Raw genomic sequence first — 15,256 nt, forward strand, 5'->3', positions numbered from 1 at the left:
GAAAATTTGTGCCGGACCAGGATTCAGATCCAGATCTCCTGCTTACTTGGCAGATGCTCTGACCACTAAGCTGTTTGGACACAGTGGTCATTGCAACTGCACAGACTACCTTAGCAAGTCGTCCCCCCCCCCCCCCCCAAATCAGACCCAACTTATCCACACACTGCTGTTGTAGTGCCCATTACCCCTTATCCTCATTACTTGTGGCATTTCACAGATTCCCTGGTATGCATCTGCACTGAAGAGATCGTTGGCCATCTCAGCTTAATTATACAGTGTGAGTCAACAAGGACTTTACAACTTTGGAATGATATAGAAATTTTAACTTATAGAATCAGTACATGGGTCATTTTAAAGCAAACAGCCTCACGTTTTACATAAAAGTGTCAATTGTCATTTTGGTTCGATGTGACTACCATCTGTGATACAGCAAACATCTCATCAGTAATCCATTTCTTCCCACACTCATTACTGCAAATCTGGGATAAATTGTGCAATGGCAGTGTAGATTTGATTTTTCAGGTCGGCTAAATTGTTTGTTAGGGTAGGAGTGTACACATAAAACTGCAGAGTAAGATATTCGGTGATGTCAAGTCTGGGGAGCGAGGTGACTATTCACGGCCAATCCACCGACCTGGGAAGCAATAAGTTGTGGAAACCTTGAACTTCAGTGAGGAAATGATGTGGTGCACCATCCTGCTGGTAGTAAACCATCCCATCTTGGTCATATTCATTGATCTGTGGAATTAAAAGTTTTCAAGCAAATCCACACACACAATATTAATGACAGTTTTCTCCACGAAGAAGAAAGGGCCGTACACTTTATTTACACTGTATGGTTTCAAGTGTACGCAGTACTCGCCAAACAGTCTTTTGTGGAATGCCAATCTTGAGAGACATACATCGCTTTGATTTCTGTGAACTGTGGGCAAAGCTCTCCCTAACCTGTTCCACACAATTGATGACTCACAGCCGACTTGGTGATTTATCCTGTTGCCGTGAACAACCAGCCTCAACAAATCTTAGGCATGCTTGAAGATTTTTCAGCATATTTGATGCAAAATTTACACTGAACAGCTTTTGCAGAGTTAGTTTTATAAAACCAAAACACACAATGAGTGTGCTCTGTATCAGTGAAATTAGCCATTTTATCTGTGCACTACACTGGTGCTCCCAGTGGTGGCACGGGGTACTGATGCACTACGTGAATCAAATTTGAGGTTGTTTCTTACAAAGTGACACATCTACAGATTCTGTAAGTTATCTCAATAAATTACTGTATCTTTCCAAAGTTGTGTGTATAAACATGTGAAAGAACAGACACTATTTCGATCCAGCAGCCATTATGAATTAAGACACAAAGGAATTACAAACATTGGCATTGATTGAAATCAATGGGGAAAGTTGAAAATCTGTGCTGGATCAAGATGCAAACCTGAGTCTTCTGCTTATTAGGCAGATGCTCTGACCACTAAGCCACCCAGACACTGTGATCATAGCAGCTGCACAGACTACGCTAGCATCATTGACCATCTCACCTAGTAAGTGGAGACCCAGGTTCAGATCACCACATATAAATATATTTCAAGCTATATAGTTTTACAGAGAGCAGTTCCTAGCAAAGACACCCAAAACTGGACAATGTTTACTAAAATCTAAAATTAAAAATATATATATTTGACATTCAAACCAAATTGCTCCATATAGGTTAATGCAGGATAAAGCAGGAAAAATATTGGTATGATCTATTTTGCGATAAGCCTATTGGTTCACTTCTAATTGAAGCTTAAACTTGAGTCTCTATAATAAAAAAATCTGATAGTTGATACATCATTAGAGCCAAAAAAATTGGTAAATTCTTGTGATCTAATGGTAATGTCATTTTATAAGCACAGTACTGGTTCAGTCTTTGAAACTGAAGCTCAGCATCAATGAACGTGGCTGAAGTTCGCTGATGACATTGTAATTCTGTCAGAGACAGCAATGACTTGGAAGAGCAGTTGAATGGAATGTACAGTGTCTTGAAAGGAGGGTATAAGATGAACATCAACAAAAGCAAAACGAGGACAATGGAATGTAGTCGAATTAAATCGGGTGATGCTGCGGGAATTAAATTAGGAAATGAGACGCTTAAAATAGTAAAGGAGTTTTGCTATTTGGGGAGCAAAATAACTGATGATGGTCGAAGGAGAGAGGATATAAAATGTAGACTGGCAATGGCAAGGAAAGCGCTTCTGAAGAAGAAAAGTGTTAACATCGAGTATAGATTTAAATGTCAGGAAGTCGTTTCTGAAAGTATTTGTATGGAGTGTAGCCATGTATGGAAGTGAAACATGGACGATAACTAGTTTGGACAAGAAGAGAGTAGAAGCTTTCGAAATGTGGTGCTACAGAAGAATGCTGAAGATTAGATGGGTAGATCACATAACTAATGAGGAGGTATTGAATAGAATTGGAGAGAAGAGGAGTTTGTGGCACAACTTGACTAGAAGAAGGGACTGGTTGGTAGGACATGTTCTGAGACATCGAGGGATCACCAATTTAGTATTGGAGGACAGCGTGGAGGGTAAAAATCGTAGAGGGAGACAAAGAGATGAATACACTAAGCAGATTCAGAAGGATGTAGGCTGCAGTAGGTACTGGGAGATGAAGAAGCTTGCACAGGATAGAGTAGCATGGAGAGGTGCATCAAACCAGTCTCAGGACTGAAGACAACAACATGGCAGACAGACTTTACTTTTTCCAACATGATGGTTGGTCCTTTCTCGTCATCACTTACACTGTTGTGTGATTCAAGTTCCAGAGTTTCTGGTTTGCTATTTGTGTCATATAGCCCTTTTAGATATTCTTCCCCTTCTCTGGAGGACATTGTCATGATATTTGTATACTACCTCTTCGTCTTTACTCAAAATTTCCATAGTAGCATTTCCATCTCTGTTTTGTTCCCATGTCATAGTCTTTACTCTGTGGTATAGTAAGTCGTATCTTCCCTTCCTGTCCAGTTCTTCAATTTCATCACATTCCTCTTTTGACCATTTTTTTCTAGCCTGCTCTGTTTCTCTTCGCAGTTCATTATTTAACCTTCGGTATATCTTTCTTGCATCTTCAGTGCTCTGGTTTTTCAATTTCCTTCTCTCCTCCATCTTGGAAATCATTTCTTGTGTGACCCTTTTTTTTTACATATCCTATATTTTGCTGTCCTGCTTTAATGATCCCTTCTTTTAGCATATGCCAGTACTCATTGGTATTATCGGGTGGTTCCTTGTCTCGTAATGTGTTTAGAAACTCCCGAGACAGCATTTCTGTAATTTGTTTTTTGTTGGATCTTATCTTCTCTAGATCCCACTTCTTCACCATGGTTGCCTTCTTCAGTTTTTTCATTCTTATTTCTATTTCTGCCATAAGTAAGTTGTAGTCACTATTAATATCTGCACCTGGTAATGTGTGCACCTTCTTGATTCCATTCCTGTATCTTTCTTCTACCAGTATAAAATTGATTTGGTTTCTGTATTTATCCCCTGCTGATTTCCAAGTGTAGAGCCTCCTCTTGTGGTTCTTGAACCATGTGTTTGCCGCTATCAGCTGCCTTTCCCTGCAGAATTTAATTAGCCATTCACCTCTATCATTTCTCTTTCCAAGACCATGACTGCCTACTATGTTCCCCACTTTCCCTTTACCCACAATGGCGTTCCAGTCTCCCATTACTATTTTGCAGCATTTTTTTATTTTTGTCCATTATTCTCTCTATTACATTGTACATTTCTTCTACAATTTGGTCATCATGTTCTGAAGTTGGCATATACACCTGGACAATCAGTAAATCTTTTTGTGCTCCTTTCAGCCTTACACCAATAACCCGGTCATTTGCATAGTCCACATATTCCACACATTTAGCCAATTCCTTTGTCATAATCATTCCTACTCCATTCATTCCTTTTAATTCTCCTCCTGAGTAGTACAACACACATTCATCTGACTGCAACTCTCCGTGTCCATTCCATCTTACCTCAGCAACTCCTATGAGGTCCATATGATTCTTTTCCATCTCTCTTTCAAGGTTTTCTAGTTTTCCTGCTTGTAGCAGAGTTCTAAAATTCCAGGTACCTATTCACGTTTTGATTTTTTGCCTCCTTTCAAGAAAGATTTAAGTGCTCATTTTCCTGCGCACCATTTGAGAGTGGAACGGTAGAGAAATGGCGTGAAAGTGGTTGTATAAACCCTCTGCCAGGCACTTAATTGTAAATTGCATGTTGATGTAGAGGGATTGAACATTTCTGTGACTGACTGAGTGCAGCTGATTCTGCTATGTGTTAAAAAGAAGCCCATTATTGTTACTGTTTCGACTTACTACTTACACTTCGAATTGCTATCAAAAAATCTACTACGACAGCTCGCGGTAGATAAATCAGCATTTCAATTGAAGAAATGTGGAATGATCGGGATTCACTAAAGATAACAGCAGAATACAGTTCCATATAATAGTTGATAATGATGAACCTGTGAGGCTATGATTGTAAAAGGAATGGGAGAGTTGGCAATCTTTCTCCACCAAGTCTTGTAGGAAAAGAAGTCAGTCTCATGCAATTTATCTCACCAGCAATTCGTCAATTGTACTGAGATCTAAGGAAATCTCTACTAACATTAGAACTCTGTCTCTACTAACATTAGAACTCTGTCATGGTATATATGCAAATGAAGATGATTAAAGAGCAAGACAGTCATCTTTCTTATGGAAAAAAATCCATTGATTTTGTGTATCATTAATTTAAATTTTGTTGTCAGACTTATCACATGACATGCAAGCAACTAATAGCTTCTTAATAAATGTTCGGGCATTAGAAATGTCCCTAAAAGTGACTGGTATTATATTACTGTTTTATATTTTTTTCTATTAACTTATGTGTTTAAAAAAAGAGTGAAAAATATAAAATTGTGTATAATCCATAAAACAAGCAAAGATAAATTTAATAGTTTACAGTTCATCAATAATAAGAGAATAAAGTCTTGGTTTATATTGTACATCTCTCATCTGTGTCAACTGTATGCCAAATAAAATCCAAAATGAATAACTGAAGAAAGAGAAACTGAACAGCATTGAGAGATAATGTGAAGTATACTTTCTCCCATCTTGTGGGCAGTGTGCGAATCCCGCGTCGAAAAAATTGTTCATCTTTTGAATCGATCCATGAATCAATCCAATTTCTGACTTCTTCACAAGATCTGAAGTGCTAGTTAGCCAGGCCATGTGCCATTGATCTAAACAGGTGATAGTTAGAGGGAGCAGTGTCTGGAGAATACGGCGGGTGGGGTAGGATTTCCCATTTTAACGTTTCCAAGTACGTTTTGACCTCTTTTGCAATGTGGGATCAAGTGTTGTCATGGAGCAAAATCACTTTATTGGCCTCTCACTGTATTGCAGCCATTTGTCCTTTAATGCTCTGCTCAAACATGTTAATTGCATCCGATAACAAGCACCTATGATTGTTTCACTTCGTTTTAACACCTCACTGCACACGACGCCGAGCTGGTTCCACCAAATGCAGAGCATGATCTTGGAGCCCATGAATATTCGGTTTGGCCATTGACGTGGAAGCATGGCTGGGATATCTCCATGATTTTTTGTGTTTAGGGTTATCCTAATGAGCCCATTTTTCATCCCCAGTCACAATGCAATGCAGCAATCCCTTCCGTTTTTGCCTCTGAAGCAACTGTTCACAAACACCGTTCAACGTCTCGTGGTTTCAGCTCACATGGGACCCAAGTTCCTTCTTTCTGAATCATGCCCATAGCCGTAAGACATTTTGAAATGGTTTGCTGTGTCACTCCCACTAATCGTGCCAATTCTTCTTGAGTTTGATGCGGGTCTTCTCTCAGCCATGTCTCCAATTCTGCATCTTCGAAAACATTCTCTCTTCCACCACTATGCCGGTCTATGATGTTAAAATCACCGTTCTTGGACCAATGAAACCATTCATGACACGTTCTTTCACTAATAGTATCCTTACCATATGTACTTCAGAGTATTCAATGAGACTCAGCTGCTGTTTTCTTCATATTGAAACAAAACAGTAACACCTCCTGCGAATGATGAGAATTAGGCTCGTAAACTGACATTTTCAATCAAGAACAACTTTATAATGCAGACACAAATCGACTAATGTTTGAATGAGACGTCTGCGATCTGTTTCTTTCGACCGCTACTTATCATTGTCGCCACCTATCGGCAAACGGTGGAAGCAAAGTGTGTAAAAAGTTATGTAAAAAAATTCAGTATACTATTTTCCTTCAAAGTTTTAAATTCAGTTTCCTCAGAATGCCATTTTAGGGCTTGCTCATTGTGATGTGGATCTGACACAATTGGTACCTGATGGTGATACAGGTGGCTGTGTAGGCAATTTAAGCTAAAACCTCATGCCACAACCTCATAAATTCACTGTTTATTAGAGGATGTAGTGTTCAGTAAGCAGCTGCAACTAATGCAGAACTGGTGTAAAAGATACACAGGAGTTACCATTACCAACCATCTATTCTGATAACACGGATAAGGTGCGATCAACGTAACACCTAGCAGAGAGATATTTGTAGCCTCTGAACACTGCTTGTCTTGAGTTTTTAAATGAATGTTCACTGACTGTAGCAAACTTTCTTCCAGGTGTCACATTTGTTACCTTCTCCAATTCAAACCAGACTATCACCTTTGCACATAAACCTTCTTGAGGACAGTAGGCGTAGCCGTGTTCAAAACAGTTGTTGTCTAATTTCATTGTATAATTATGTGAGAAATAGGTTATTTTTGAAAATTTGTGGACACTTACAAAACTAACTTTTACTAAGTTACCAGTACAAATAACTCACTTCGAAGCTAATCAGCATCTGTGATTCACTGTTACTACCAAAGAATAGATCACACCAGATTTCATTGTGTGTGTGCATTTTTGAGAATTTTCAGAAGTTACTATTATGCTGTGGCTAATCTAATTCATAGTAAATCATTGTTTGTGATTTATTTTCTGTAGCAGATATTCTAACTAATATTGTTACGTCTGCTTTTCCCTTAAAGTTGGAGTATATATTATCTACAGTTATCATAAATTAACTTTATTTTTAAGTCTGCTAATAACTATAATTAACCTCAAAAAGTTTAAAAAATTTGTAATTTTTACCACAGGTTTTTCATTTGCCTTAATGGACATCTCATTTGGTGTATTTGTTTATGTTCTTTTAGGGAACTAGTAATTCTTTAGAGCTACTGATATAAAAGACAATCAGCAGGCATAGTTTAAAGTTTCTTGTTCACTGTCCTGTAATACATTGCACCAGCCAAAATGCAGTTCCACTCTGAATGCTGTTCTCGAACACGGGATGAGTTGGTTGATGTTCATAAGCAGTTGGAAATCACCCCAAGTGCTGTCAAATGATTGGCAGCTGCTGTGAATCAGTAGGTTGGAAGAGCTCTCAAGAATTGTGTACCTGTGGTACCAAAGGTACCTCAAGTACTATGCTCTCCTGTGGATCCTGGCTCTTCTACAGAAAGTAAGAGATCAGTCATTACTTGTCAACTTGATTGTGAGTGGCATTTCAGTGGTAATCTAGGTGTCCTGTACATTGTGGACAGGAACCAGGGAGGACTCAGGGTTTATACTGATCCCTCTGACCAACAAGTTTGAAGGGCTGTCTTTCACTGAAACTGAGCCAGTGCAATTCTCTTCGCCTGTTTCGGTGAAACCCGTTTTGTCCGGTGTTAAGACCAGGCAAACGCAAAAGGATAGGGGGCTATTAGTTGTTGCCATGTCAAACATACGGTGATTGATGGTACCCCATAGGGAGATGGCACCAAGGTACAGAAAGAGGACACGAGGTACACTCAGTGTGTATGCCTGGGGGTCTCATTCAACGTGTTGAAGATGCTATTCTGGCACCCATTGAGGGAACAGGGTGCAAGCAACTACAGTGTGTGGCGCATCTTGGAACAAATGATATGTCATCTGGGCTCAGAGGTTTGATTCCAGCCACTGACAGAGGATGTTGAGGAGACCAGCCTTGCACATGGAGTTTCAATGAAGCTCACAGTTTTGCGGCACTGACCCGAGACTGGCCCTTTGGTTTTGAGTCGAGTGGGAGAGCTGAACCAGAGACTTCGAAAGTTGTATGATAAGCTAGGCTGTGACTTCCTGGACTTGTATCATAAGGTTGAGAATGGTTGGGTGCCCCTGAATGGGCCATGTAAGCACTACACATCAGAGGATACTGCCCAGGTAGCGCACACAAGGGTATTTTTTTTTTTATTTTTTGTTTTGGAGTAGGCTACTCTCCATCAAAAGCAGATAATTATAGCTTAGAATTAAAATATCGAGGTTTCATGACGGAGTGCCAGAAGTTGAAGCACTCCTGAAAAGCAATGAAGCTCACATAATACTTCGTACAAAAAGTTGGTTGAAACCTATAACTGATAGCAGTGATATTTTGGGGAAAATTTAAGTGTGTATCTAAAGGATAGACTAATGGGAAATGGGGGTGGTGTACTTGTTGCAAGATACAAACTCAAATCGACGGAGGTAGAAATTGAAGCTGCATGTGAGATTGATTGGGCAAGACTCAGTATCAGGTATGACATAAAATAATTTGATCCTTCTGCTGCTCACCAGACTCGTATCGTGATGTAGTCATTGGTGGAGACTTTAATCATCCAACAATCAATTGTCAAAATTACAGATTTTTTTAGTAGTGGGTGTCATAAGACATCCTGTGAAACATTACTAAATGCCTTCTCTGAAAACTATCTAGAACAGATAGTTGGGAACCCCTCTAATGATAGAAATATATTGGATCCTCATCAAGGATGTTCACGTCAAAACTGCTGTTGGTGATCATGACATGGTTGTGGCAACAATGATTATCGAAGTACAAAGGGCAATTAAAACAACACATATATATTCAGCAAAGTAGATACAAAATCAAATCAGTAGTTTCACATCTCTAGGAGAAACTTGAAACATTCAGCAACAGGACGGGATCTTGTAGAGGAACTATGGTTCAGATTCAAAAGAAAAGTTGACCATGCACTGGATAGCTATAAACCCAGTAGAACAATTCATAATGAGAGGGACCTTTCATGGTATAGTCACTGTAAAGAAACTTCTAAAGAAACAGATACTACTTTATACTAGGTGAAAACAAAGCGTAGGACTATAGATAGATGTATGCTGAATGAAACACATTCAGCAGCCAAGAAGGCAATGCATGAAGCCTTAAGTGACTGTTGTAGCAGAATATTGTCAAATGATTTTCCTACAAAAGCCAAAGAAATTCTGGTCGTATGTAAAGGCTGTTAGTGGCACCGAAGTTAGTGTACAGTCCTTAGCGAATTAGGGAGGAACTGAAGTTGACAGTAGCAAAGCAAAAACTGGAATGCTTAACTCTGTCTTCAAATCTTCCTTTACAAAGGAAACCCCAAGAGTACTGCTGCAGTTTAATCCTCATACCACTGAAAAGATGAATGAAATAAGTATTACAGTGTCAGTGGTGTTTAGAAACAGCTGAAATAGTTAAAATTGAACAAGATTCCAAGGCCTGATGGAATCCCTATCAGATCTATATTGAATTTGCAGCTGAGTTAGTTCCTCTTCCAACAGTAATCTGTTGTAGATTGCTCGAACAAAAAACCGTGTCGGGTTATTGCAAAAAAGCACAGATAATGCCCGTCCACGATAAGGGCAGTAGAAGTGATCCACAAAACTGCCATCCATGTCTTTGACATTGATTTGTTGTTGAATCTTAAAACATATTCTGAGCTCAACCATAAAGAGGACTGTGTGAGGTGACACAGTATTTAGCACACTGGACTCTCATTTGGGAGGACAACTGCTCAAACCCCCGTCCGGCCATCCTGATTTCCCTAAATCGCTTCAGGCAAATGCAGGATGGTTCCTTTGAAAGGGCGTGGCCAACTTCCATCCCCATCCTTCCCTAATTCGATGGGACTGATGACCTCACTGTTTGGTCCCCTCCCCTAAATCAACCAACAAACCATAATGAGGTACCATGAACAGGATGCCGTCCTCCCCGCCAACTAGTGTGGATTCTGAAAGTGTCTATCATGTAAAGCCCAGCTCACACTTTCGTCACGTGACATACTGAAAGCTATGGACCAAGGCAGTCAGGTAAATACAATGTTTCTTGATTTCTGTAAAGCATTTCGCTCAGTACCACACCTGTGCTTATTGTCAAAATCTCTATCATATGGGATATCAAGTGAAACTTGTGACTGGATTGAGGAATCTCTGGCAGGGAGGACATGGCGTGTTATCTTGGATGGAGAGTCATCGTCAGATGTAGAAGCAACTTTGTGTGTGCTGCACTGAAGTGTTTTGGGACCGTTGCTGTTCATATTGCATATTAATGACTTTGCGGACAGTGTTCTTTCTGCAGTTATTGATAATGAAGTACTGTCTGAGAGGAACTGCATAGATATTCAGTGAGATCTTGACAAGATTTGAAAGTGGTGCAAAGATTGTCAACTTGCCTTAAATTTTCAGAGATGTAAAATTGTGTTCTTCACAGAACTAGAAAAAATAAATAGTATCTTATGACTGTAATATCGATGAGTCACTGCCGGAATCGGCCAGCTCGTAAAAATACCTGGGTGTTACACTTTGTACAGAAATGAAAAGGAATGATCACAAAGGCTCTGTTGTGGGTAAAGCAGGTGGTCGACTTCAGTTTATTTGTAAAATACTGGGGAAGTGCAATCAGTGTATAAAGGAGATTGTTTACAAATTACTTGTGCGACCCATTCTAGAATCTTGTTAAAGTGTGTTGGCCTGTACCAAAAGGTTCTGATGGGGTCATATTGAACATATACAGAGTAGGACATCAGGGGTGGTCACCTATGGGAGAGAATTAGTGATGCTGAAGGAACTGAACTGACACTCTTGAAGAGATGTAAATTACCCTAAGAAAGTCTACTAACAAAGTTTCAAGAACCGGCTTTAAATGATGACTAGAAATACACTACAGCCCCCTATGTATCACTCACTCACAGTTTGTGAGGACAAGATTAGAATAATTACAGCATGCACAGGAGCAATCAATCATTCTTCCTGTGCTCCATACATGAATGGAATTGGAAGAAATCCTAATACCTGGTGCAATGGGATGTACCAATATAAAAATCTGTGCAATGATTGCAACAGAGTTGGTGTACGATATGGCTGCTTTCACACGTCACCTGTGAATGCAGCCATGACATATATCAGCTCTGCTGCAGTCACTGCAGAGCTATTTATATTGGTTCAACTACCAACCAGCTGTCCACCAGGATGAACGGCCACTGCCAAGCTGTGGCCAAGAGCAAAGTAGACAACCCTGTGTTATAACATGTTACTGAACATTTCAGTGGCTGCTTCACTACCCTAGCCATCTGGATCCTCCCCTCTACCAACAGCTTTTCTTAATTTTGCAGATGAAAGTTATCCTTACAGCTCATTCTCTGCTCCCAAAATCATCCCGATGTCAACGTATGCTAACTTAAAGTCTCCACACCCTCAACCCAACAGTTCCCACACCATCTGACCTCTCACTTCATTCCCATTCTCATCTCCCAGTCTCTTTGTGTGCCGCCCTTTACTAATGCACCCACCTATCTTTCCCCACTCCTTTCCTTTTTCTCCCCTCCCCCCTCCTGTCCCCACCTCCTGTCCCCACCTCCTTGCCCCACAGCCTCCCAATGCTGTGTCTATTGGAAGTCTAGTCTCTGCACACTCCGCCAGACAGTGCTGCTCTTCCCTCCCCCTCCCCCAACCATACACTTCTATCCCTTTCTCTTCCCTGCCTCTTCCAGATTGCTGCTTCCCTTCCTCGTGACAATTGCATTCTGGCCTGAGCTGCCAGAGATAGTGGTTGTGTGTGTGTGGGGGGGGGGGGGGGGATGTGCTTGCTTGTGTGAATGAATGTGTTTGTTTCTCTTCCTGATGGAGGCTGTGGCCAAAAGCTAATGTGTAAGTGTCTTTTAATTGTGCCTGTCTGCAGTTTCTTCAACATATCATATTTATGGTAAGTAGCAGTCTATCTTCCTTACATTGTTTATAAAAATTATATGTATTTGTGTGCTTGCAAATCAAGCAGTTTGTTATGGAAACTCATACTAAAATATCATCCCTCAGGTGCTAAGTGTTGACTATGACTATTTGAGTGATGAAATGTTGCCAGTCATCAGCAACCTTGGTCTTAGGCAGTTTATAATACATGTTCATGGAGTTGAAGAGGACCATCCTGGTATACCTGATTCAGCATGGGCTGAATTTGCAAATCACAAGTGAGTATATACCACATCCAAATTTAAATTGTGTCATTTCCCTCTGATAATATAGTAATTTATTTATTTATTTTATTTTTTATTTTTTGTGTTTTTCAGCCCTTCATGTGAAGTACATCTCATCCTCATTCATGCCTATGATGCTGTGGAAATTTTGGATTCGACCATTTTCAGGCCGAGCATGCCACTTTCATTCTTAAAAGTGTTTTTTTGTGAGAATGTAAGTACAGTTACCTTGCATATAGAGCAGATATGGGGCACAGAAGTCCTGTTTTTGGAATAATAAAATTAGTTGTATTAGTTATATTCTTCAGGCATTGTTACCGATACTGGTGGGACTTCTGACATTCTCTCTCTCTCTCTCTCTCTCTCTCTCTCTCTCTCTTATGTAGTCACCAAGCGGCAGCAGAACACACATAAAAGGAGTATATGTGCGTATTCTGCCGCCACTTGGTGAGTAGGTTTTTTAATCTGTCCAGTTACATTATATTGTCAAAAATTGTTTTAGTCTGTATTATATAAGATACATTAAGGTTTCCAAAAATTTATTGACTGCGACAACTTGCACATCTTTTTTGATGTTGACCACCATCTACGGGGAAAAAATGTACATTACAATTTGAAGGAGGGGAAAAAAAAGTTTTCACTGTGATCAGTTAATACAATTGGATAGCTATAATTTAACTCTCTCCCAACCAGGGCATTAGTCAGTTAATAAAATACAAGAATCACTTTGGATTTTTTGCAGGATATGACCTGAAATTTAATTAAACAATGTAAAGATTTACTACACGTACGCTGACAGCTGTAAATCCTGTGATCATAAACAGTGGAACTTCCTTTCTGTTGCTGTGTTCAGAGTGTTTATAGTTATTGAAGACTCACCATCTTGATGTTGCCACTGACAGCTCCATAGAGCTCATCAGGGTGCACTCCAGATGCTTATCTTTTTCTCTGGGTGCTAAGACAGTTGTGTGTATCATACATATGTGTAAATAAAACTGAATCATTTTTCAAATTTGTTGCCATTCTCACCAACATAGTGCTGCCTTAACATGACTATATTACAGTTTTGCAAGCAATGTACTTAATTTTAAAAAAGTCATATTTAAATGTTAGTTCAGTGTCATTCAGTGTCATTCCCTTGCAGTCTGTATTGTAGTAGTAGTTGTAGACAAATATTTTAGGTCTTGCAATTCCTGCTTTGTCATTAAAAATTTAGGGGAATATCTCTACTTATTCATGCTGTTGCTCGAGTGCTTAATTGATAAAAATTCAAGAAGTGTTGGTTTTGACCATCAAGCTATACTTAATTGGACAAACAAAATCTGTGCTTTCCACCTTTTTTGTGAAATGAATAAACTGCTTGTGGTGATATTCATTGAAACTAAAAAGCCCAAATTGTAGGCTGGAATGGTAAACACTGCAAGAATGTAAGAAGACAGAGAAAAACCATGACATTCACGTCCCTAATAATTTTATTTAAAGGAATGCAAATTATGATAGTTTCACATCATTTATAGCATCTGACAAAAAAATGTTGCAAAAGTGTAATAAGTTTGAAATTAAATGAAAATTTATGAAAAGATGTAGGTGTCATGTTTCAGTTAAGAGGGATTGCTGAATGTGCACATCACTATCTCGTTCATTTCTGAACTTTTAACAAAGAATACAGTATGGACCTGATGGACAAAACTAGAAATAAAATTCCCTGTATTTCACTTCAAGAAAATTGACCATGGCTAGTAGGTCCTTCTGTTTTTCAGCACTTAATTTGTTGCGCAGTGGAAGATGAGGTATATTTTGTAGGTTGGGAAGATAGTGCAATTTGAATACCAAAATTACATAATCTTTTGTTTGATTTAGTTATGCTACACAACACACAGTGAAATTCTAGTGATTGCAGCTTACATCACATTGTGGTAGTTCTTTCTGGGTGACAGCCATCCTTTTGTTACATACTGATTTTCTTTATTTCTTAGCTCAGTGTTCTTCTTTGTGCTCCTTGCCTTATGTTATGTTACATTACCTTACCTTCACCTTTAAAATTTTAACTTTATAAAGTGCTGGAACAAATGCTTCACATCGAAAATAACTCAAATGAAGTAAAATGTACTATTGCTTGTAGGTAAGCAAACGAGAAACAGTTAAAAATATTTTTACAACCATAGTAAGACATGCTTGGCACAGTCAGTGTTCCTCATGCCACGAAGAAAGGAACTTGCACACTGCTAAATCTGGTGTCGGTAATTGGAGTACAAGGAGGCTTCTCTAATACTTCCAACCTACCTCAGGTTACTAGCCATTGTACATTTAGCAGTTTACAGGAGAGGAAAAAAAAGAAAAATCCAATTTTTCACTCTTATCACCATTTCTCGTTTCCAGCCATTAATTGTATTGAAGCACATATGTGTGTACAATAAATTTGCGGTATTGTAACTTGAGCAATCAAAACCTAACATCTATCTCAGAAAGATTTTTGTTGCTCTTTCTAGAATATTTATGTTCTTCATTTCATTTGACTAATTGATGATTAAATTACACAAGAATGCCAGTTTTGGGAACATTCCATTCCATAATCCATCTGTAGTTGTTAAGATAGTTTGCCTGTACTCCTTCATGTTTATATTAGAAATAAATTGTTGCACTGAGTGATAATTTTCCTGCTGCTTTACAGGTGAATTACACAGCACTGCAACGGATTTCACTCTGGTACTATAACACTCTGCAATCGCTGTGGTGGATTGACTCAATTGGTGCAACTTCCAACAGCTTCTGCCTTGTAGAGCCATCTGTGGAACCTATTGCTCAGCCTGATCCCCTGGTAATGATGGCTTGGCGGTGTACCAAACTGAAGGAGCTGGTCTTCCTCGGTTAGAATTCATTCACTTCATTTTAGTTTTCTTTATTTCCGACCAAACAGTATTTCATAACTACTTTGAA

At 39.2% G+C, this 15,256-nt stretch overlaps 1 protein-coding gene across 4 annotated transcripts in view; it reads left to right on the top strand.

The window, feature by feature from the left end:
• Nucleotides 1-15,256, top strand: part of LOC126263627 (F-box only protein 33) — a 119,846-nt gene that overhangs the window by 48,561 nt on the left and 56,029 nt on the right. For all 4 annotated transcript variants that reach the window (XM_049960715.1, XM_049960717.1, XM_049960718.1 and 1 more), the window contains exons 3-5: nucleotides 12,162-12,313; nucleotides 12,413-12,533; nucleotides 14,991-15,186. In XM_049960715.1, coding sequence (XP_049816672.1) covers nucleotides 12,162-12,313; nucleotides 12,413-12,533; nucleotides 14,991-15,186 — 469 coding nt within the window. The remainder of the gene's footprint in view (nucleotides 1-12,161; nucleotides 12,314-12,412; nucleotides 12,534-14,990; nucleotides 15,187-15,256) is intronic.

This window comes from Schistocerca nitens, chromosome 6 (genome assembly GCF_023898315.1).
Source record: "Schistocerca nitens isolate TAMUIC-IGC-003100 chromosome 6, iqSchNite1.1, whole genome shotgun sequence".
NCBI classification, from domain to species: domain Eukaryota; kingdom Metazoa; phylum Arthropoda; class Insecta; order Orthoptera; family Acrididae; genus Schistocerca; species Schistocerca nitens.